This window comes from Polypterus senegalus, chromosome 10 (genome assembly GCF_016835505.1).
Source record: "Polypterus senegalus isolate Bchr_013 chromosome 10, ASM1683550v1, whole genome shotgun sequence".
NCBI lineage: Eukaryota > Metazoa > Chordata > Cladistia > Polypteriformes > Polypteridae > Polypterus > Polypterus senegalus.
The window spans coordinates 150,554,261-150,579,182 of NC_053163.1; the positions used below are offsets into that span (position 1 = coordinate 150,554,261).

At 39.3% G+C, this 24,922-nt stretch overlaps 1 protein-coding gene across 4 annotated transcripts in view; it reads right to left on the bottom strand.

The window, feature by feature from the left end:
- Window positions 1-23,652, bottom strand: part of gtpbp3 (GTP binding protein 3, mitochondrial) — a 142,574-nt gene extending 118,922 nt beyond the window's left edge. For all 4 annotated transcript variants that reach the window (XR_005635395.1, XR_005635396.1, XR_005635394.1 and 1 more), the window contains exon 1: window positions 23,415-23,652. Coding sequence is in view for 1 of the 4 variants with exons in the window: in XM_039767060.1 (XP_039622994.1) it covers window positions 23,415-23,488 (74 nt within the window). In the remaining 3 variants the exon portion in view is untranslated. The remainder of the gene's footprint in view (window positions 1-23,414) is intronic.
- Between the last annotated feature and the right edge of the window lie 1,270 nt (window positions 23,653-24,922).

Sequence of the window (24,922 nt, forward strand, 5' to 3'; positions counted from 1 at the left end):
TAGTTTTTCACACCACTGTATATGATTTTATGCAATATAAATTATTTTAGTATTGTTAAAATTTATTTTTAACTTGTGCATCACCTATAAGTTTCTGAAATCTTTCAGCAATCTCCAAAAATATTCCCATTCCATTTTTTGTATTTTTTTTTTTTTTTTACAGGTAATGATGAGCAAACCCCTGTGGAGTTCACTTCGCCACAAGTTTGGCAAAATCACGTAAATATCTGCAAACTTTGCCAAACTCCACAAAATGCATTGTAGTCGATGGGGAAGGAGGAACTGAACTAGCTCTGATCTGATTATAACAGTGCAATGGTGCTTTAAGTGTTCTAGAGGGCTAAGGAAAAGTCTGCTGACTATACTGGCGAATTTATGGTGGGCAAATACATAATCTGATCTGACCTGCAAGGCACAAGTGCTAACCAGGGCTGTGTAGTCAGAGTCGGTAAGAATGTATCAAGTCTGATTAAATGTAAATTGTAATATAATGTGTTAAAATTTCCATTTTCACATATACTGATTCAATTAAACTATTTTCTTCTAGACATCTGATAAAAAATATAGCTTAATTTTTAAATTTTTTTTTGTAAGTTTAGTCTTATTTTTAAGCCACAGGAACATTGCTACAGCTGCTACAAATGTTATAAATATACTGATATACTGATCTGATAAAAGAAGAAACACAGAGAAGTACTGTATTTTGAAAAGAATAATAAGAGAGCATGACATGATCTACCATAGACATGAGGCCTTACCCTAGTAGTTGCTTGGTGGTGTCTATTAAGTATGTAAAGTTCATGTGAAGCAAGGTGCATTGTGGGTTTGTTTAAGTTCAAGTTGATTGTCATGTGTATTCAGTAAAAATGAAATTAAATACAGTATATATTGCATATAATCACATGTACGTTTTTTTATATACACAGATAAGCCAAAACATTATGACCTCCAGCCAACAACAACAATTTATTTCTTGTATGGCCCAAAATAATCACACAAGGAATGCCTCAATGGGCTTCAACGGGCCCTATTTTTCGACAGTCCCCAATTCTTGACTCTCTAGGACAGTCATGGTCCTGAAGGGCTGCAGGTTTTTGCTCCAACCCAGTTGCTTAATAAGAAGCACTTATTGCTCAAGTAACACTTCTGCTTCACTTTAGTCATCTCACTTGTTAAGATTTTGAACTCTTATTGCTTATTTTATTCCTAAACAGCTGTATTCTCAGTTTCTAATGGCTCCTAATTAGCAATAACATACAAATGGCAAAGGAGACCAGCATTTCTCCATTTAGCTTGTTTCTATTTACACCTCTGTGTGTATGTTTCATGCACTATTGGGTTTAATTAAATACTTGGAAGGAAAGTGAAGAGAAAAAAGTGAAGGACTGAGAATTACTCCTCCATTTTAGCCTTCAAACCACTTGGATGATATCCTTAGAAAGGGGAAGAAAATCTAGGATATGAGAACTGCCTGACCTAGCAGAGTTAAAGCACTAACAAGCCATGAAATTAAATTATTGGCAAGAATTGCTTTCTATTTAAGCAACCGGGTTAGAACAAAAACCTGCAGCCACTGCGGCCCTCCAGGACTGTGATTGAGGACCTCTGGTCTAGGAAGACAAGAAAAACTCCCAATAAAACTTTGTAGGGGAAAAAAAAAAAAACAGAAGAAATCTTGGGAAGGGCAATTCAGAGAGAGACCCCCTCGCCTAATATGCTTTTTCGGTTCTGTTTGCTGACCTGCCAAGCCATGGACTCTACAAGACCTTTGAAAGTGTCATGTCATATCTGGCACCAGGACATTAACAGCTGTAATAAAAGGTGCTATAGTGGCACCTGACCCGACATGCACTCTCACCGGTGGCACGTATAAAAGCCAAATAAACTTTTATTTTTTCTTACCTGTGGGGCACGTCTTCCCCGTATCCCACATGTACAACACAGTCCCAAAACAGACCACCACAACACAACCATTCTTCCTCTTTGCACCACCACCACTCCTCCTCCTCCTCCTCCTCCCGACTCTGGCTATTGAGTGGTGGTTGCTGGGTCCTTTTATAGTTCACCCGGAAGTGCTTCAGGTGGTTGATTACCGAGTTCCGGCTCACACTTCCGGGTGTGGCGAATACACTGCCCATACGGGCTCAGGAGTCCCAGCTGCAGCACCCCCTGGTGGTGCTTGCGGGACCAAAAAGGGCTGCACCCAACTCCAATTCCCATGAAGCCATGTGGGAAACCAAGGCACCGTTCCAACCCAAGGGGGCGGCCATCTAGCGTTCAGGGATTGGTATTGCACCGTCCAGGGCTTATCCCCCTGAATATACAGTGAAGGGGCATCCCGGGCGGGCATGGATCCCGGCTGTCTGCCACACAGCAGATCCACTAAATTCTTTAGGCTGTAAGGTAGAGCTGCCATGGATCAGACTTATTCCTAACACATCTCATAGATGCTTGAATAGATGAAAATCTGGGGAATCTGAAGGCTAGGGCAACACCCTAAACTTTTCCTCATGCCCCTCAAGCCATTCCCAAACAATCTGTGCAGTACGGTAGAGTGCGTTATCCTGCTGAAAGATGCCACCTTCCACCGATGAATACCATTGCCATGAAGGAGTGTTCCTGATCTGCAATGATGTTTAGGTAGGTGGTACACAAAAAAATTATATATATATATATATATATATATATATATATATAACGACAACATCAATGTCTGGACCCACGGTCTCCCAGTAATACATTGCCCAAAGAATCACATTCCTTCCACTGGCTTTTCTTACTCCGACAGTGGATCCTGATGCCATCTCTTCCCCTGGTAAACAATGTAACACTGCCGGGCAGTCCACATGATGCAAAAGAAAACAATATCCATTGTACCAGGCAACCTTCTTACACTGATCCAAGGTGCAGTTTTGATGCTCGTGTGCCAATTGCTGGTGCTTTTGACAGTAAATTGGGAAATCCCATATGCAGCAGGGTTCAATACATTGTGTGTTATAACACATTACTCTCATAGTCAATCATTCATTGTCTAACCCACTTTGTCCCGAACAGGGTCGGAGGTTCTGCTGGAGCCTAACATGGCTAGCATTGGGCGGACTGGACAACAGTCCATCACAGGGCGAGCACAAACACACACACCAAGTACACTCATCATTAAAATTATTTGCAATCTGTGCAACAGTAGCTCATCCCTTGGTTTTATACATGCTAGCCTTTGTTGACTTCTCGTGTCAGTGTGTCTTGGCCGACCAATAGCCTTGTTTCCAGTTCATGGTTTTTCTCTCCTTGGACCACTGTTGGTAGGTACTCACCTCAGCTGACTGTGAGCACTCCAAAAGCTTTGCCATTTTGGACATGCTCTAATTCAGTAGTTTGGCCATATCAACTTGGCCCTTAATAAAGTCATTTAGGCCTATCCACCTGCCCATGCCTTCTGCTTTCAATACCTAATGTCAGCTTGTCGTTTAATAGACCTCTGACCTTGACACGCACCATCGCTACCAGATGGTAGACGTCATTAACTTCATATGGGAGTGCTCAGAATGTTTCGGCTCATCAGCATATACAGAACACATACTTTAGCATGACTATCTGCTCAGGAAATGTATAACTTGGAACTGTCTTGGACCTTCGCAAATGCCAATGGTCTTATAGCATCTGCCAGGAAGAAACTTTGAGTAAAGTAACTGTGCAGGATGAATGAGGTCTTTAATAACAATGATTTTGCACCATTTGCTACATTAGCAGCCAGGAAACAGAACCAAAGAAGAAATCTACTTTGTGTATTTTACAGCTGTCTGGTAAGATATCCTTCCACAATCTCAATTACAATTTGTGTCAGAAGGATAGGATAGAGCAGTGGAAAACTAATCAACAAAAAGCAAGCTTGTGCTGCACTTACTTACCACTGAAAGCCTAAGTGGTGAGACTCAGGCATGCCAAACATTACATCATTTGGACGAAATGTGGCGATACCGGACGGTACACTAGACAGAATGCAAAAATGTACTCATTGGAAAGGGAATTTCCCAGGTTGTATAAGACCTAGGGCCTCACATATAAAACCTTGCTTAGATTCCATACTAAAATTTTGCTTATGCTATAAAGGTAAAAACGTAATTGGATTTATAAAACCAGAGACATGTGCCAAGTTCAATGCCAAGTTCATGTATAAATCTTAAACAAACTTCAAAGTATGCATGCATGCACCACACTACTCCCCATCACCTCCCGTAAGTAACGATGTACGGCTTTAAAAAAAACGCCATTTTTGAATATTCATGACATAATCACCATATAAATTTGGCATATTTCGGAGTGACATCTTTACTTTCAAACCATGGAAAAAAACTTTGGTAAATGTAAAAATAAATCTCAAAAAACTGACCAATTTTTAAATCAGGTAACTAAGTGGTGCCCAAATGTTATGCTACATGTACATTTTCTAACTTCTTAAAATAAGAAAGTGCTTACTTTGCCACAATTAAAATATGCTGCCAAATTTAAAAACAAAGTCTTCTATTATTGAGTGGTGACAATGAGGCTAGGGATCTGTGCCGACAATTGGAAGGTTGCTGGTTCAAAACCCCTAAACGCCAGATGTGACTCTACTCCATTGGGCCCTTGAGCAAGGCCCTTAACCTGCAATTGCTCGGTCCTGGATATGAAATTAATCTGCATGCAGCCCTGTAAGTAGGGTCCTCCATCTTACAGGGAACACTTGGTGACAGGATTGGAACTCCGGCCACCGGCAAAAACCTCACACTGTCCCAGTGTGGTGCTGAGGTGTCACTCGCTTCACACGAGTCCCAATATAGGTGGTCCGTCGTGTGGTGGGTGCAGCAACGCACTATCAGCACTTGTTCCCAAACTCTCTCTCTCTTCTATGATTTAAATATTATGGCATTTACGTCCTTTCTAAATGCTTTTATTTAACTCGACTCTTCTGTCTGTTTGTTTGTCTGGGTCAAATCTTACAACCGATTTTAAACCCACTTTTGGCGCAGCAAATTGCTTCAAATTTTGAATACGTGTTCAGTATTGAAGACAATACAATAATCTGTCAAAATCGATGCAATTATGTAACAAATGTGGCCGTAATCAATGGTTGTGCGATTCCAATTAACGTACACACAACTATGATGGAGAGGGAATATAGTGCGATATAGGAGCAGGCCTCTTCCAGTGATTGGAGTGGGTAAATACATGTGCCGACTTTACTTGTTTAATCTTGTGAAGGAATAGCCTTGATGATCACGGTGAGGAAACAACGGAGTAAGCTTGCTGTTCTGTCGTCAAAATTTTTTTTTCCATGGCAATCGAGCGCTAATTTCATAACAGCCTGAACAGAAAAATAGAGACCAAAATAGAACTCTTTTTAGCATTCAAATAATTCTGCAAAGAAGATATACAGTGGTGTGAAAAACTATTTGCCCCCTTCCTGATTTCTTATTCTTTTGCATGTTTGTCACACAAAATGTTTCTGATCATCAAACACATTTAACCATTAGTCAAATATAACACAAGTAAACACAAAATTCAGTTTTTAAATGATGGTTTTTATTATTTAGGGAGAAAAAAAATCTAAACCTACATGGCCCTGTGTGAAAAAGTAATTGCCCCCTGAACCTAATAACTGGTTGGGCCACCCTTAGCAGCAATAACTGCAATCAAGTGTTTGCGATAACTTGCAATGAGTCTTTTACAGCGCTCTGGAGGAATTTTGGCCCACTCATCTTTGCAGAATTGTTGTAAATCAGCTTTATTTGAGGGTTTTCTAGCATGAACCACCTTTTTAAGGTCATGCCATAGCATCTCAATTGGATTCAGGTCAGGACTTTCACTAGGCCACTCCAAAGTCTTCATTTTGTTTTTCTTCAGCCATTCAGAGGTGGATTTGCTGGTGTGTTTTGGGTCATTGTCCTGTTGCAGCACCCAAGATCGCTTCAGCTTGAGTTGACGAACAGATGGCCGGACATTCTCCTTCAGGATTGTTTGGTAGACAGTAGAATTCATGGTTCCATCTATCACAGCAAGCCTTCCAGGTCCTGAAGCAGCAAAACAACCCCAGACCATCACACTACCACCACCATATTTTACTGTTGGTATGATGTTCTTTTTCTGAAATGCTGTGTTCCTTTTACGCCAGATGTAACGGGACAATTGCCTTCCAAAAAGTTCAACTTTTGTCTCATCAGTCCACAAGGTATTTTCCCAAAAGTCTTGGCAATCATTGAGATGTTTCTTAGCAAAATTGAGATGAGCCCTGATGTTCTTTTTGCTTAACAGTGGTTTGCATCTTGGAAATCTGCCATGCAGGCCGTTTTTGCCCAGTCTCTTTCTTATGGTGGAGTCGTGAACACTGACCTTAATTGAGGCAAGTGAGGCCTGCAGTTCTTTAGACGTTGTCCTGGGGTCTTTGTGACCTCTCGGATAAGTCGTCTCTGCGCTCTTGGGGTAATTTTGGTCAGCCGGCCACTCCTGGGAAGGTTCACCACTGTTCCATGTTTTTGCCATTTGTGGATAATGGCTCTCACTGTGATTCACTGGAGTCCCAAAGCTTTAGAAATGGCTTTATAACCTTTACCAGACTGATAGATCTCAATGACTTCTGTTCTCATTTGTTCCTGAATTTCTTTGGATCTTGGCATGATGTCTAGCTTTTGAGGTGCTTTTGGTCTACTTCTCTGTGTCAGGCAGCTCCTATTGAAGTGATTTCTTGATTGAAACAGGTGTGGCAGTAATCAGGCCTGGGGGTGGCTACGGAAATTGAACTCAGGTGTGATACACCACAGTTAGGTGATTTTTGAACAGGGGGCAATTACTTTTTCACACAGGGCCATGTAGGTTTGGATTTTTTTTCTCCCTAAATAATAAAAACCATCATTTTAAAAACTGCATTTTGTGTTTACTTGTGTTATATTTGACTAATGGTTAAATGTGTTTGATGATCAGAAACATTTTGTGTGACAAACATGCAAAAGAATAAGAAATCAGGAAGGGGGCAAATAGTTTTTCACACCACTGTATTATACAGTATAATACTTTTAAAGAAGCTTCCCGTTCATAAAAAATGATTAAAGAAAAATCATTTGCAAAATACTCAAAAACTAAAAAGTAAAAATGAAAATGTATAAAAAATATTTTTTAAGTAAAACTTATTTCTTAAGTTATAAATGCACTAAAAAAGCAAAAAATATTTTTTTTCTTTAACCAAAATTTTCGTTGTTATATATGTGACTAAGTAAAATCGTGGGGCGCACATAAATTAATTCATCCAATCAACTGATAGAATATAAATATATATATATAAAAAAAACCAACATTCTAATTCCACACCATGCTAAACAAGTTTCAAAATTTTTTTCAATTAATTTATGTGCATCTCATGATTTTATATAGTCACATACAGTATAACCATGAAAATTGTGGTTAAAGAAAATTTTATTTTTTGCTTTTTAGTGCATTTATAACTAAAGTAAATAAAATCATTTTACTTAGAAAAATATATATATACAGTATATATTTTTTTTCATGATGATGACTGACTTATAAGCCGATTCAGACGTCCAAAAGCCTTGTTCTTGTAGCTGTGTGCTAAACGGAAGCTGATATTACAGAGACCATCACACAGAAATCACGTTATCCTTGTTCCAGTACAGGTTTAGAAAATAGATGGATGAATGGACATCAGAATGTGTCTGACACGTCATTTAAATATGCAAGGAAACAAGATTTTATGTTCACTTCATTGTCCTGCCATGTGCAATCACAAAAATTCTATCACCAAAAAAGTCTGCACGGGACTTATCAGATGTTCAGAACTTTCTGTAACTTTAAGCCAGTTCCCATGCCAAGTTCTGGTTTATAAAAATTACATAAATTTTGGTGAAAGAAACATCTTATGCATGTTTCCAAGTGTAAGCAAGTTTTACACATGATGTTTCTGATGACATGCCTATTATAAGGAAAGCGGTCCATGAAGTGGTCTGTTTAGTTTGAATGCCGGACAGAGGGTAATGCCACAGAGCTTGAGTTCTATTTAATGCCTAGTGCCTGAGGTGACTGTTGGACAAAGGATCTTGCCTCTATCGCATTATGCTGCAGAAAAGGAGAAGGACACGACACGACACAATGCCTAGAGGCAAAATATACCAAACTATTCCATCCCTGGAAGAACAAGGAGATGAAACAAATCATGATATATATCAGAAAGAGGAACAGCCACACAACTAGCTGGTGCAGAACAGGCAAGAGAGCCGCATGCTTCACAGTGGCCATCCAAAGCTTTAGAGCTAAATCTCACAAAACAGTTCAGGGCTCTTCATTTAACACAAGACTTCTCTTTAGGAGTGCAACACTCTGCAGATGATGTAAAATGAGGCTGTACTCTTGTCAGTCCGGAGGCACAATCTGCACGTGTGGTTAGACCAGGGGTCCTCAATCCCAGTCCTGGAGAGCCGCAGTGGCTGCAGGTTTTTGTTCTGACCTGGTTGCTTAATTAGAAAGCAATTCTTGCCAATAAAGCACAAACAAGCTATGAAATTAAATTAACTCTGCTATGTCAGGTCATTCTCATATCCTAGATTTTCTTTCCCTTTCTATCATGCAAATGATTTGAAGGCTAAAATGGACGAGTAATTCTCAGTCCTTCACTTTTTTCTCTTCATTTTTCTTCCAAGTGTTTAATTAAACCCAATAGTGCAGATAAATACACACAGGTGTAAATGTAAATAAGCTAAATGGTGAAATGCTGCTCTCTCTTGTCATTTGCATGTTATTGATAATAAGGAGCAATTAAAATAGCTGTTTAAGACAAAATGAAGCAATAAGGGCTCAAAATCACTAAAGTGAAGCAGAAGTGTTACTTTAGCAATAAGTGCTTTTTATTAAGCAACTGGGTTGGAGCAAAAACCTGCAGCCACTGTGGCTCTCCAGGACCGTGATTGAGGACCCCTGGGTTAGACAGACAGATTGCAGGTCTAACTGAGGAAGCTAACATCACACTCAAGATGGCAAAGGTTTAACACTTGGTTGTGACAAGAGAGCCTGTGTCTCGGGTGAAAGCAGAAGTGGAGCACCAGAAGTGGTAAATTCTGAGACTGCAAAACCCTGTTGACAGACAGCAGTATACCATGGGTATTTGTACTACTGTCTGAGGGTGTAGAAGGTTCCAATGAAGCAGCCATTAACCTCACACAAGTCAAAGAAGTGGGGGCACATTGACAACAGCACCTCCATCTCCTGATCCAAAGAACTTAATGCCACATGTTTCTATCTCAATATGAGTTTGAATCAGGCTGAGTGCGCCTCACGGCCAATTGGAACCTTTGCTGAAAGCCAAAACTGACAGTTTAATGGCAGTGGTCTTAAGTGAAAAAGTGACAACAAGATATAGACCATGATGCCAAAGACCCAAGGGACCCAGAGTAAGGCTGAATTACAGTTGGATGTGCATGTGCCTGACAGAGAAGACAACAAAAATCACAAACTTTTGCACCATTATTCACATAGTCACAGAGGTGTATTCTGTTACAGCTATGGGTGTTTCTGTAAACGGTAAAGTACTGGTACAGGGGTTAGCTGTGGATATAAAAATGTACATACCCCAGCCAAAATCACAGATCTTGTGTAATAAAAAATGAAACCAAGATAAATCCTGTCAGAACTTATTTCACATTTATTGCAAAATTGCAATCTATACAAAGAAAGTGAAAACAAATCAGAAACTGTTTAATGAAAAAGAAAAAATCCTACAAAAACCTGGTGGTGTTAGTGTGCAGACCCCCTAAACTAAAACTTAGATGAAGCGCCCTTTTGATGTTATTACAGCACTCAGTCTTTTGGGTAAAAGTATCTGTTTGGCATATATTTAAATCGCATATTCATCAGACCACTAGGACAGCATTTTTTCACTTAAGAAACATAGCAAAAGATAGACCTCTTATAACACTGAAAGATGCTGAGAAATTAATTCACGCTTTTGTTTTCAGTCGACTAGATTACTGTAATGCACTCCTCTCAGGACTACCCAAAAAAGACATAAATCACTTGCAACGAGTGCAGAATGCTGCTAGAATCTTAACTGGGAAAAGAAAATCCGAACACATTTCTCCAGTTTTAATGTCACTACACTGGTTACCTGTGCCATTCAGGATTGACTTTAAAATTCTGCTTATGGTTTATAAAGCCTTAAATAATCTCGCTCCATCTTATATATCGGAATGCGTGACACATTATATTCCAAATCATAACCTTAGATCCTCAAATGAGTGTCTCCTTATAATTCCAAAAGCTAAACTTAAAAGAAGTGGTGAGGCGGGCGGCCTTCTGCTGTTATGCACCTAAAATCTGGAATAGCCTGCCAATAGGAATTCGCCAGGCTGATACAGTAGAGCACTTTAAAATACTGCTGAAAACACATTACTTTAACATGGCCTTTTTATAACTTCACTTTAACTTAATCCTGATACTCTGTATGTTCAATCCTTCATAATAACTATTCATGGTGGCTCTAAAATCCGTACTGACCCCTACTCTCTTTTCTGTTTCTTTTTCCGGTTTCTTTGTGGTGGCGGCCTGCGCCACCACCACCTACTCAAAGGATCATGATGCACCAACAATGATGGACTGAAAGCCAGAAGTCTACGTGACCATCATCATCAAGTCCTTCCTTGAGAACCCTAAATACAAAAAGGACTGTTTCATTTATGTTAGGTAGATTGCCCAGAGGGGACTGGGCGGTCTCGTGGTCTGGAACCCCTACAGATTTTATTTTTTCTCCAGCTCTTGGAGTTTTTTTGTTTTTCTGTCCACCCTGGCCATCGGACCTTACTTATTCTATGTTAATTAATGTTGACTTATGTTTATTTTTTATTGTGTCTTCTATTTTTCTATTCATTTTGTAAAGCACTTTGCGCTACATTATTTTGTATGAATATGTGCTATAAAAATAAATAAATGTTGATTGATCTGGACTTGGCGATTTTTGTCCATTCCTCCGTGCAGAAACCTTCTAGATCTGTCAAATTACAAGGGTGATTCCTGGGCACAGCTCTCTTCAGGTCACCCACACAGGTATGGGCTCTGGCTGGGCCATTCCAGAACATTGATCATCCTTTGCTGAAGCTATTGCTTTGATTTTGATGTATACTTTGGGTCGTTGTCATGCTAAAAGGAGATGTTCATCTTCATCTTCAGCTCCTTAGCAGGTGTTTGAAGGTTTTGTGCCAAAACATACTGATACATGTAGTTCTTCTTGTGTCCAACCACCTTGACCAAAGCACCAGGTCCAACAGAAGAAAAGAATCCCCAAAGCACAATGCTGCCTCCACCATGCTTCACTGTGGCTATGGTGTTTATTTTGATGATGTGCTTTGTTATTTTTGCACCAACCATATATTTTGACACTATGGCCAAATAGTTCAACCTTGGACTCATCAGACCGTAATACATTTTTCCAAATGGTTGTGGGAGACTGCGTATACATTTTTGGCAAGATTTAGCCAGACTTGGATGTTTTCTTTGTGAGAAAAGGCTTTCGTCTTGCTACCCTACCCCACAACCCAGATATGTAAAGAATACGACCGATTGTTGTCATGTGTAGGTAACAACCAGTACTTGCCAGGAAATCCAGCAGCTCCTTTAATGTTGTTATAGGCCTCTCAGTGGCCTCCCTGACCAGTTTTCTTCTTGTCTTGCAGTCACGTCCTGATCTTGGTACTGTCACTGCTGAGCCACAGTTTCTCCACTTGTTGATGGCTGTCTTCACCTTGCTCCATGAGATGTTTAAAGCTTTGGATATTTTTTGTATCCCTGTCCTGATTTGACATTGTTCAATGACGAGATCTTCTTCATGTTTTAAAAGCTCTTTGAAGACCACAGATTTTGAAGTATGTTGCAAACAAGAGAACATCAGAAAAATGCCACAGGAGCAGCCAAACTTTACCCGAGATCAATCAGAGTCATTTTAACTGATGTCAAGTGTATACCAGCTACTGTTTGAGATGAGGCATATTGTGATTGGTCAATTCTAAACACAGCCATATCCTTGATTATTAAAGGGTCTGCACACTAATGGCACCAGGATTTTGGAGGATTTTTTTTTATTCTTTCACTAAACAGTTTCTGATTTGTTTTCACTTTCTTTGTTTAGATTGCAATTTTGCAATAATGGTGGAATAAGTTCTGACAGAATTTATCTTGGTCTTTTTACTAGACCACATCTGTGATTTTGGCAGTGGTGTGTATCCACGTTTCATTATTTTTACTACACAATATCTGTGATTTTGGCAGTGGTGTGTATCCACTATAGCTGGTAAAGAAATAAAGTGGCAAATAAGAAAGTAGGACATCAATGTGGGCCAACAGTCACAAAACGCACACACACTAACTAAGGTCTCACAAAGCCATAAGCCAGACCAATGATGCAAATTACAACAGAGTTCTTGAAACAGCTTGGTATGGATGTTAGGTGTGTCCTGACATTACTCACATGTACACCGGTTTCTAAACTGAACTACATTTCTTTCCCATTTCCTTAATAGACATACAATACAATTTATTTTTCTGTAGCCAAAAATCACACAAGAAGTGCCCCAATGGGCTTTAACAGTCCCTGCCTCTTGACAGCCCCCCAGCTATGACTCTCTGAGAAGACAAGGAAAAACTCCCAAAAAAACCCTTGTAGGGAAAAAATGGAAGAAACCTTGGGAAAGGCAGTTTAAAGAGAGACCCCTTTCCAGGTAGGTTGGGCGTGCAGTGGGTGTCAAAAAGAAGGGGGTCTATACATTACAATACACAGAACAGAACAAATCCTCAATACATTATAAAAATAAAAATCCTCAATAGAGTATGAAAATAAAAATATTACAAGTACAGACCAGAATTTAACAGTAGATGATATCACATAATATGATTAGGATTTCTTTAGAGTCCAGGAGACCTCAGCCATCAAGCTGCCTCCCCCATTTGGCCATTCCACAGCTGAAACATTGCTTGGCCAGCCAATCCGATGAAAAGACCCCTCTACCCCACGATTCCTGCGATCCTCCATCAGGGATGACTTTACCTTAGGCAGGCAAAACAACAGGTGGGCCATGACACCGAGTGCCACATTTGAGTACCGAGAAGAGAAACAGAATAGGTGAGGGTTAGTAACAAATTCCAACTATCATGTTACTTATGATTTAGTGTTAATGACTAACAACAGAGATGCAGTCTGCACAGTTCATCAGCAGCTCTAGTCAGGGTGTGCTAAACGGAAGCACTGAGTCTTCAGCCTGGATTTGAAAGCTGAGACCGAAGGAGCATTACGGAGCATTATTATTATAATGACTGCATTAGGCAAAAATCATTTGGTCCTCCTTTTAACCTACTTATCCATTTCAGGGTTGAGGGATGGGCACCTCTATTGGCAGCACAGAAGGCACAGTGGGAACCAATCTGGGTGACAGTCAGTTCCAGGGCACACATACAGACATAACAGCAATTTATTCATATAGCACGAAAAAGCCAATCTTAGAAAGTTAATGTTTAATGTTAAATTCATATAGTGTTTGCTTACTTTATGTAGAATGTTAGATTCTCATAGTTACTAGGATATGGTGGGGTCTTTCTGCCCCTCGTAAATTAACAGAGACAGAACTATCGTAGCTGCCCCTGAAGAACTGAGTGTTAATTAAGCCAGTTAGGGAAATCGTCTTACTGATAGGATGGACAGTTAGATATGTTTGAAAATAGGAGATGGCATACAGTTTTCTGACTGTGCTTACATGATTAACTTGCGTAATGTGGACTGTATGACCAAACTTTGAGAAATTAAACAAGATTTATAAGCCTTAAACAAAACTTTCCTTAAAAGGTTTTCTTTGCTATATCAATTTTTTCTCTATTTTTCTTTGAAATTTTCTAAATCTTTTCAAATGAAGACAGTTTGTCTGTGGAATTACCTGATCATGTGTCACACTGGTGCGTCAATCATCCTGTGAAGCCAACTAAATGCTGTGGGACTATGGTTAATTTGGATAAATGCAGCTACATAGCACATTTTCAAACAGAGTAGCTCAAAGTGCTTTACCAGATGTAAAAAAAAAAATACGAAGAAAACACAAGTAAGTAAGACACCCATCCTCATTTAAATTCTGGCCAATTCAGGTTCACATATTAACTGAGAACCGGGGGCAACACAGACACGACGAGAATATGGAAACTCCACACTGCCTAGAAACAAAATGCAACACACCAGGACACACTTCACAGTAGAAAGGACAAAAGTACTCATCTTACATGTCAGAATGACGTACACAATGACACAAATTTTCTCATGAACAAGGGTTAGGAAAGCCATACCCCCTGACAATGGCGGCCTGCATTTTTGAACTGAACAATCTTCACGTAGGGCTAAGTTGCTAGGCAGCAGCACAGATCACTGAGCCGCCATGCTACTTTCAGCAGACAAAAATTAGATAGAAATAAACAAACGTGCTTTGTATGTTCAGGATATGTTAGAATTGACTTTGCCTGATCTTGAATTCCCTGCGGTGGGCTGGTGCCCTGCCCAGGATTTGCTTCCTGCCTTGTGCCCTCTGTTGGCTGGGATTGGCTCCAGCAGACCCCTGTGACCCTGTAAATAGGATATAGTGGGCTGGATAATGGATGGATGCATGGATGATCTTGAATTACAACATTAAAAGTCCAGTCTTGAAGAGAATGACTTTACTGGGCGTGGTTTACAGCTGCTAGACCTATTTCAAAGAGAGCATAAATCCTGATTGTTTAGCTAATTACAGGCTCATATCTCAAAATTCTGTTCTTTCCCAAGTTCTAGAATGTACTGCATCTGAACAACTGCTGGCTCACATGTGTATAAATACTCTATTTCATTGGTCTCAAACTATAGTCCTGGAGGGCCGCAGTGGATGCAGGCTTTCATTCTAACCCCATTCTTAATTAATGACCAGTTTTTGCTGTTAATAAACTCCTTTTCCTTTAATTTTAATTGACTTTTTTTTTAAGATTTGTTCCACTTATAGTTCTACTGAATTGCTTCATTTGTTTCCTTAAATGGCACCCAAACAGAAATAAAATGTGACGTGAGTAAGCCAACAGAAGACCAACTAAGTCAGGGCCTTCAACTCCAACCAGTTGCTTAACAGGTGCTGTTGTGGGGTACACATTCAGTACATTTTGGTTTATATTTCCATTATATTTTGTTCATGACAAGTCAACAGATGAACTACATTCACGTCTTCTTCCCAGTTATACCTCACTTTTAAAACAGCTGTTCCAACAAGGAAAGGAATACATGCTGGTGGCTCAATTACTTAATAACCTGAGAAAGGATAGACATCTAATTATTTTATAGCCTGGGAAAGGAATATATAGCGACACCTCGGAGAACGTAAAAAAGTTTTATTGTTTTGGAAAACATACAGTGAATTCATTCCTCATATTCTCAGCCAGCCAATCAGAATATCTAACAATTACATCTTGCAAAACCCCCCAGTAGAATTTTAGAATAAATATGTCTCATCTGAGGAGCGATATAGTTGATAAGGAAGAAAGTGAATAAGAAAGGAGGGAGGAAGAAGAAGAGACGAAGACGTCAGAGCAGGACAGAGCGACGTCAACGTGAAGCTGTTTCCATCTGGTCATCAGAAAAGCATCATAAACAGCTGCGAGTGCTAGATCACAAGCCGCCTGTGACATTCATCCTTGTCATCTTTACTTTCTTGTAAGCTTTTTCTAAAGACTATATATATCCAGACTTTACTATCAGTCCCATTTTCTATTATTCTTTGCTCCACTGGTATTAATATTATTCCTGTAATTATTCCTGTAATAAATACCATGCTGCTTTTAACTTTATAAGCTTTGTCTTCATGTCTAGAGTGATTGAAATAATAAGGTAGATTTCTTTGAGCACCTGGTGCTGCCAGAGGTTTGCCATATGCTCCGTTCTGCGAGGTTTATTAAGGCTGAGGTGTGAGATCTCCACCCAATAGTAGGAAACAGGATGTAAAGTAGGGCATTCTTGGCTGATAAATGGCCTATAGTCAAGAGTACTGAGCCTTTGTATGTTTAAATGTATTCTTGTAGACCAAAAGTAATATTTAGGCCTGAGATATCATTAAAACATTGTATGTTGTCCGTGCCGATAATAAGTAAGATTCCTAAAGCACTTGTGTGGTTTAAAGTGCTGAAGGTTAATCAGCTGTGTGTTTGTCATTCATAGGGCACTGTTGAGTTTCGCTGTGGGATGTTCTTGCTATACGAAGTCCCTACCAGTTTTTAAAACAGACTTACAATTCGTCAGTTTACAAAATCTTTTATATATAGTCGTGGCCAAAGGTTTTGAGAATGACACAAATATTAATTTTCACAACGTTTGCTGCCTCAGTTTTTATGATGACAATTTGCATCTACTCCAGAATGTTCTGGAGTGATCAGACGAACTTCAGTTAATTGCAAAGTCTCTCTTTGCCATGAAAATGAATTTAATCCCAAAAAACCACTGCATTTCAGCCCTGCCACAAAAGGACCTGCTGACATCATTTCAGTGATCCTCTCATTAACAAAGGTGAGAGTGTCAATGAGGACTAGGCTGGAGATTACTCTGTCCTGCTGATTGAGTTAGAATAGAGAGGTTCAATTGTTGTGAAGAAGGCTTCAGGGTGACCAAGAAAGTCCAGCAAGCGCCAGGACCGTCTCCTAAAGTTGATTCAGCTGTGGGCACCACCAGTGCAGAGCTTGCTCAGGAATGGTAGCAGGCAAGTGTGAGTGAGGCGAAGACGTTTAGAGGATGGCCTGGTGGGTGTCAAGAAGGTCAGCACAGATGCCAAGAAAAACATCAGGGACAGACTGATATTCTGCAAAAGGTATAGGGATTGGATTACTGGGGTAAAGTCATTTTCTTTTATGAATCCTCTTTCTGATTGTGGCGGATCGCTGGGGCCCATGCCGGGTCGCCTGTTCAATATATGTTCCGGGGGAGAAACCATGGGTTATTCAATACCTCCCCCCTGGACACTAGGGAGGGTTGCAGTGGTGCCTCGGACTCCCACAGGACATCATGGGAGTTGGAGTTTGGCGCAGCCCTGTAGAGTCCCGCAGGCACCGCCAGGGGGTGCTGCAACTGGAGTTCCTGAACCCTTATGGCCAGTGTTTTCGCCACACACGGAAGTGCTGCCAAAACTCAGCAATCAAGCACCTGGAGAACTTCCGGTTTCCTTATAAAAAGGAGCCAGCAACCACTACTCAGGAGACCAGAGTCAGGAGGAGGAAGACAAAGCTGTCGACAAGGAGTGAAAGACTTAAGAGTTTATTTGGTGCTTGTGCTTTTGTGTGTGTTTTTGCGAGACTGTGTTGTGGCTGAGGTACACGGGAAAGACATGGTCCCCAGCTGAAGAAGACAATAAAATCCTTTTTGGTTTATTTTAACGTGCCTCCGTTGTCAGTCTGTGTTGGGTCGGGTGCATATATAGCGCCTTTATCACACGATTGCTTGAGGGCATCCAGAAAAAAGAAAGGGTGAGTGGCAGTACCATCAGTCCTCTGTCATGCCAAAAGTAAATCATCCTTGGACCATTTATGTGTGGGGTTGCTTCACAATTTTGCCTAAGAACACAGCCATGAATAAAGAATGGGACCAGCACATCCTCTAAGAGCAACTTCTCTCAACCATCCAAGAACAGTCTTCATGCAAGAATGGGCTGCCATCAGTCAGGATTTGGCCTAGAAATTGATTGACAGCATGTTAGGATGAATTGAAGAGGTCTTGAAAAAGAAAGAAAACTTGGCATTGTCCATAAAAGCCTTTGAAAATTATGAACTGCTTATAATTCTACTTCAGTATACCACAGAAACATCTGACAAAAAGATCTAAAAACACTGAAGCGGCAAACTTTGTGAAAACCAAAGTGAAAACCATCCTCAAAATATTTGACCACAACTGTACAGTAATCTGGTTATTTATTTATTTAACTACTTTTGCTATGCTTTGTACCTTGTCTTTGGGCTATAAATGGTGCATTATCAATAAAGTTTCTTCACAGGTAAACAGTGGGAAAAAATGTTTTGATAATTACATGTGGTTTTGGGCGGTGAATTAAAAAAATGAAAAACATTTTTTAAGCTATCAACTGTTTTTATTGTTGTTTTTGCACTATAATTAATAAAATACCAATATTTTGTTTTCATGAAATTTGTTTGAATTTGAAATTTTCTCTTATTAAAAGCTATGTTTAAAGCAAAACAATTACTTTATTCAAGAATATGAACAGAATATAGAGTAGCTGAAAGTTCTGTGTGCCTCAGTAGATCAGCAGTCAGGGCATACAGAATTAGCAGTTTTCTCAGTGAGTGGGACAGCAGGAAGGAGGAGTGGCAACCTAGAAAAAAAGCTACAACTTGGTGCCAAAAACGTCATCAAACCAAGCTTGGTGAAACCACATAAAGTGCTGCTACCACAGCTTCATATTAAGCTTGCTTTAATGAAGCAGTTTGTCAAAGCCCACTCAAAAGACTGAGCCTGTTGTATGTAACTGTGCTGAAGGTTTCCATGTTTGTCTGAGGCTAAATTGAAAAGGGGCATTTTTGCCAGATCTGATATTAAGAAAAATACTTTTGATGCAGAATTTGATGGTGCAATGAATAACCTGGAAAGAGACACTGGAGTATCATTCAGAGAAGTAACGTCTAAGCTTTTAGTTAACGATAAAGATCCAAACTTTAAAGAAATTAAAGTACAAGGAATTGGGCTACAGCACGAGTCTTGAGGTTCACTTTATGGATTTGAATTTAGAATTTGGAAATTTTGGGATTTGAGAGCGAAAAGCAGTGTGAAAGGAAAATTATGGTCATGTAAAGGAAGTACCCAGGGATGTCAATGATGGTGAACAACTGCTGGATAATTCACAGGGATGCAGCAGAAAAAAATGCACAGACCATGGGACAACAAAACAGAGTTCTGGATCAAAAAAAAAATTTTTACAAAACAGAGAAGTTATATGTAAGTCAATGAATATGTACTGTTACTTTGTACATGTGTTTAAAAATATTAAATTGACAAAACATTTTCATGTTAAATTGATTTACAGCAATATCATACACATGAATAAATCATGTCATTTGTTAAATATTAATTTAAATCTTTTCAAATTTGTACTCAAATATGTCATAATGGAAACATTATAATTATATTTTTTGTATTCATCAATGTAAATTAAAATACCTACTCACAAATTAAAAGAGCTTTTTATGCACTTATTATGCAGACTTGTGTTATTATTATTGTGGGTGGCAGATGGGTTAATTCTCTTTTTTCAACTACAGCGCAATGTGAGCTTGGATGAAGAGAAGACGCTTGGCATATTCTAGCTTACATTATCAGTAAGAATTCTACTGTACTATTCGCATGTGACAATAGTACTAGATGTCTTTATTTTCGTAACTTGTTCATCCAGGTCAAGCTCACAGGTTAGCTGGAGGCTACAATGAACAGTATCAATAAGATCATTTCTCTCAGTTACTGTGTTCATATGAATTACATTAATGTTTCAAACCAGTTTTCTCTTCCGGCATCTCCTGACACACCGGTACAAGAAAACCCCAACATATGATGTACATTTGAGCTCTTAAATTAGAGTGTCGAAAACTGGAGCGCAAATGGAGAACAACAAAGCTACATGTCTTTCAAATTGCATGGACAGAGAGTGTTAAAAAATATAAAAAAGCTCTCTTTAAAGCTCGCTCAGAATACTATTCTACAATAATAGAAAGAAATAATAAAAATCCTCGGATACTGTTTAGAATAGAAGCTAAATTAACAAATTGGAATTCAGATCTACAGTGCAAAATACCAACAGATATTAGCAGTACAGACTTTATGAACTTCTTCAATGAGAAAATTAAAAATATAAGATCCCAGATCTCAGCATCACAGTACAAACCAAATACTAGCTTAGCAGACCCTGCCGCACATTGCATTCAGCACTTTAGTAATTTTAATCCTGTAACTGAGCAGGAAGTCTTAACTTTAATTACTAAAATGAAGCCCACTACTTGTTCCCTAGATCCAGTGCCAACAAAACTAGTAAAAAGTGCAATGGATGTTCTTGCAGCACCTATTCTAAACATTATCAATAGTTCATTATTGCATGGCATAGTACCTGATGCACTAAACTTTTCAGTCATTAAACCATTACTTAAAAAGTCAGACCTAGACCCACACATAGTTAATAATTATAGGCCTATTTCAAATTTACCCTCTCTCTCTAAAATACTAGAAAAAGTAGTCGCCAATCAGCTTCAGTCACACCTTACGCATTACAATTTAATTCCAGTCTGGTTTCTGCACTGGTCATAGTACAGAAACAGCAAAAACGCGGGTTGTAAATGACATTCTGATATCCTCCAATGCAGGAAACTCCACTGTAATTATGTTGCTAGACTTAAGTGCAGCATTTGACACAATTGACCATTCTATTTTACTGCACAGGCTAGAAAACGATGTTGGGCTCACAGGCACTGCTTGCTTGGTTTAGTTCTTATTTATCAAATCAATTCCAATATGTACAGAAATGTGCTGACAGGACTCCATCATTAAACACAGACGTGAGATATGGTGTCCCGCAGGGCTCAGTACTCAGACCTTTACTGTTTTCACTTTACATGCTTCCACTGGGATCTCTCATTAGGAAACATAATGTTAATTTTCACTCGTATGCAGATGACACCCAGTTTTACCTTTCATTTAAATCAAATGAAGTTTCTCCAATGTTGTATTAGTGAATTAAAGGAGTGGATGAATGACAACCACCTATCTTTAAACACCGTTAAAACAAAGATGTTAATTATTGGAGGAAATGATGCTGATCACAACAATATTTTGTCATCATTTAACTCAGTTGGAAATGCCATTAATTTTACTGAATCAGCCCGCAACCTAGGAGTTATCTTTGACACTAGCATGTCTTTTAAAGCGCACACTACAAAGTTGTCCAAATCATGTTACTTCCATCTTAAAAATGTTGGGAAATTAAGGCGCTTTCTAAATAAACAGGATTCTGATAAATTAATTCATGCATTTATTTCTAGTAGGATTGACTACTGCAATGCGGTGTTGACTAAATGTTCAAATTGTTCTTTATACAGCCTCCAATTAATCCAAAATGCTGCTGCAAGAATTATTACAAGAACAAGAAAATATGAACCCAGTTCTTAAATCCTTACACTGGCTCCAAGTTAAATTTAGGGCAGATTTCAAAATCCTCCTTTTAACGTATAAAGCCTTAAATGGCAGAGGTCGGCTTACTTGTCTGAACTTATCATGACTTACAAAAAAGAGCGCACATTAAGATCTAATGATGCCAGTCTGCTTATGATTCCAAGAATTAATAAAATAATAGTGGGAGATTGAGCTTTTAGTTACAGGACCCCCCTAAACTGTGGACTGGTCTGCCTGCTACTATAAGAGATGCCCCTTCGGTCTCAGCTTTCAAATCCCAGCTGAATACTCACAACTTCAGTTTAGCACACCCTGACTAGAGCTGCTGATTAAATCTGCAGACTGCATCTCTGTTGTTAGTCATTAGCACTCAAACATAAGTAACATGATAGTTAGAATTTGTTACTAACCCTCACCTATTCTGTTTCTCTTCTCGGTACTCAAATGTGGCACTTGGTGCTAATGCCCACCTTCCAGGTTGTTCTGCCTGCCTAAAGTAAAGTCATCCCTGGTGGAGGATTGCAGGAATTGTGTGGTAGAGGGGTCCTTTCATCAGATTGGCTGGCCCAGCACTGACTCAACTGTGGAATGGCCAATAGGGGGAGGCAGCTTGATGGCTGAGTTCTCCAGGATGCTAAACAAATCCAAATCATATTATGTGATATCGTCTACTGTTAAATTCTGCCCCGTACTATTTTTATAATGTATTGAGGATTTGTTCTGTTCTGTGTATTGTAATGTATAGACCCCCTTCTTTTTGACACCCACTGCACGCCCAACCTACCTGGAAAGGGGTCTGTTTTTGAACTGCCTTTCCCAAGGTTTCTTCCATTTTTTCTCTACAAGGGTTTTTTGGGGGGTGTCAAAAGGCAGGGCCTGTTAAAGCCCATTGCAGCACTTCTTGTGTGATTTTTGGGCTATACAAAAATAAATTGTATTGTATTGTATGATGTACCGTTCGACTAGTCTTGACGTCCAGTTGTACACATCATTAAGCATTCTGACGTGTCCCCTCCACACCCTCACCCCATTTTTGGCCATTTTCAAACCATAGTCAGTGCAGGAAATTACACTCTTATGATAAATAGTAGATCAATAGGTGTCTTCAGCAACAACAATCAGAAGGTCTTGAGATTGTGCATGCCACATCAACAGACTCCTTAATGAGATATGATGGCTCAAAGTTACTCCTTTATACAAACTTCAAAAAAATGGGGAATCGGGAACATTGGCATGTGGAGTGTCATTGTATGATAGCTGGAAGTTGCTGATCATGAATTTGATTATACAGGGTGATTTAGAAAGATTCATCCGATTCATAGTTTTATAACCGTGAGGCGCCTAGGAACCAATCACATACCAACTGAAAGAGGGAGTTTCTGACTGCCACCATAGGATGGAGCGCCACCTCATTGGCACCGGGAAGTACAAACATTTCTCAACAATAAGATCCCTCATCGCTGGATTGGGCGTAAAGCACTCCCAACAACATTGGATGATCTCCAAAATCGCATTGAAAGAGCCGCTAGTACAACTACACCCGACACTGAGCACGGGCTGAATTTGACTATAACGCCGTACAGCTGGAGGAGGTCATATTGAGCGCTTGTAAAATTAAGTAAACTTTATGCTCACCTAAACCATTTACAATTTACTTCATCGTTCTGTAATGATTTGCAAGTGAAATAAATCGTTTAAAAATTGGATGAATCTTTTTGAATCACACTATAATTTTGACATCTGATCCCCCCCCAGAAAGTTAACAATAACACGTTTCAAACAGGCTTATGTTTGTGGGGGTATCGTTTTAAGACTACGGTACTTCAAGGTCAGTAATTACGAATATGACGTTACTTTTCATTTATGATCCTTTACTAGGCGTTCAAACTACAGTATATCAGAGGGTGACAACTTTCTGTTGCAATGGGGAATATTTAAACAAACATTTAAGCACACATTTTAATTAATCAAAAAAGCATTCTTGTTTAAGATGTACTTCTACTTCATGAAATAAGTCATTACATTTTATACAAACACCCCGATTAGGGGGGGCTTACGCTAATTTTAGATTTTGTCATCATTGCTTTGAATTACCACTTTGTAATACCGTCTTTAGCAATGCATTGTGCCGTCCGTCATATGAGCTCCCATAAATAACAGAAACAGTAATAATTACTGTACTGACCTTCCATAACTCGGCACTTTCCGGTTGAGTACACCGAGTACCGTCCTTAACTTGCTAATCCTCTTCCAAAGCATCAAATCTTCTTATGCATTAAAATGCCTATTACAGCAATGCAACAAAAAAAAAAAGTCTTGTGTATTAACAGTTATTCGTGCATTGCTGGCGTTTATTTAAACAGGCAACTTTTGTAATGGACTGACAAGCTGCTTAAAAACGCCGCCTGCGCGTGGCCATTTGCTTTCCCACATGTCTAAAAACAAGCAGACCGCCTATAACCCCGCCCACCAGCCTCCCGTTGGCTTCTTATATACTTTAATCCGCCCCTTTCCTGTCAGCATTGGACAGTTTACAAGTCTTTTATTTATAGAATTATGACACCGCCCATTGAGTAACACGTGATCAACATTGATACCTATGTGCTGCACAAATATGGTCCTTCGAAATTATTCTCTGCTCTTCGGTTCCGGCTGTTTTATCGTAGAAGATGTACGCTTTGTCGAAATTTAAGACTAACAAATAAATAAATATCAAGGCCGATAAAGTGCTTCTTTTGCTACTTGTGGATAATTTAACCCAAGGTAAACCATTTGATGGAATGCAGGCTAGTTATATGTACATATAGATATGTAAATATAGATCACTTTTGTAATCATACGGCTGATATTGAATTTACATGACATTAGTATTAAGCATATACAGTCATTTTAAAAAGTAAGTAAATCCCATGGAAACTGCTGACTTTTTCAACATATTTTAACAGGCAAACAGTAGATCGTCATGCAAACATTGCAGACTTGAACAGATGACAGACAGGTCAAATGGGCTTGGCGTATTTAGGGTTACCAGATACCTACGAACCTAAAGGAGGACATCTAAAGTCATAAAAGGAGGACAAGGCCATGATAAAGGAGGACAAAGGAGAACACGTCCCGTTCTATTCACAAAACACAGTGTGAACTGTGTGCTACAATGAAAACTTTAAAAACAACGAAATTGACAGGTCTCAAAACGACTCATCAAAATTAAAACTTAGGCCTACAGTATAACTATCCAGTTTCATATTTTTCAGACGAGGTGACTTCGCAGCAGTTCATCGTCCGCGGCAACATAGGCGTGGAATTGCAGACAAGAAACGTCATCGAACCTATTGTCTTTCACTTTGTTTAAAAGCATCAAACAAAAGCACTGAAGTTCATCGAAGGGTGTTATCCACTTTTCCAAATAATCAATGTACCCTTGGTCTTGCATTCTTAATCTTGGCCATCTTTCTGGGAATTAAAAGTTTCACTCCGTCTGCTAAGCAGTTTGCTTTGTCGACTGTAGTAGGATGCTACAAACCTCCAACGTCAATGTTTCTTCCCTTTCAATACTGTAGCTGCAAATTTCCCCTGACATACTGACATCAGCGAATGCAAAAACCACAAATTCTCGAATACATTCTTGATCAGTATTTATGATTTATGCTCTGAAAGTATGCTTTCACCATTGGAAATAACTGTCAGCCTCTC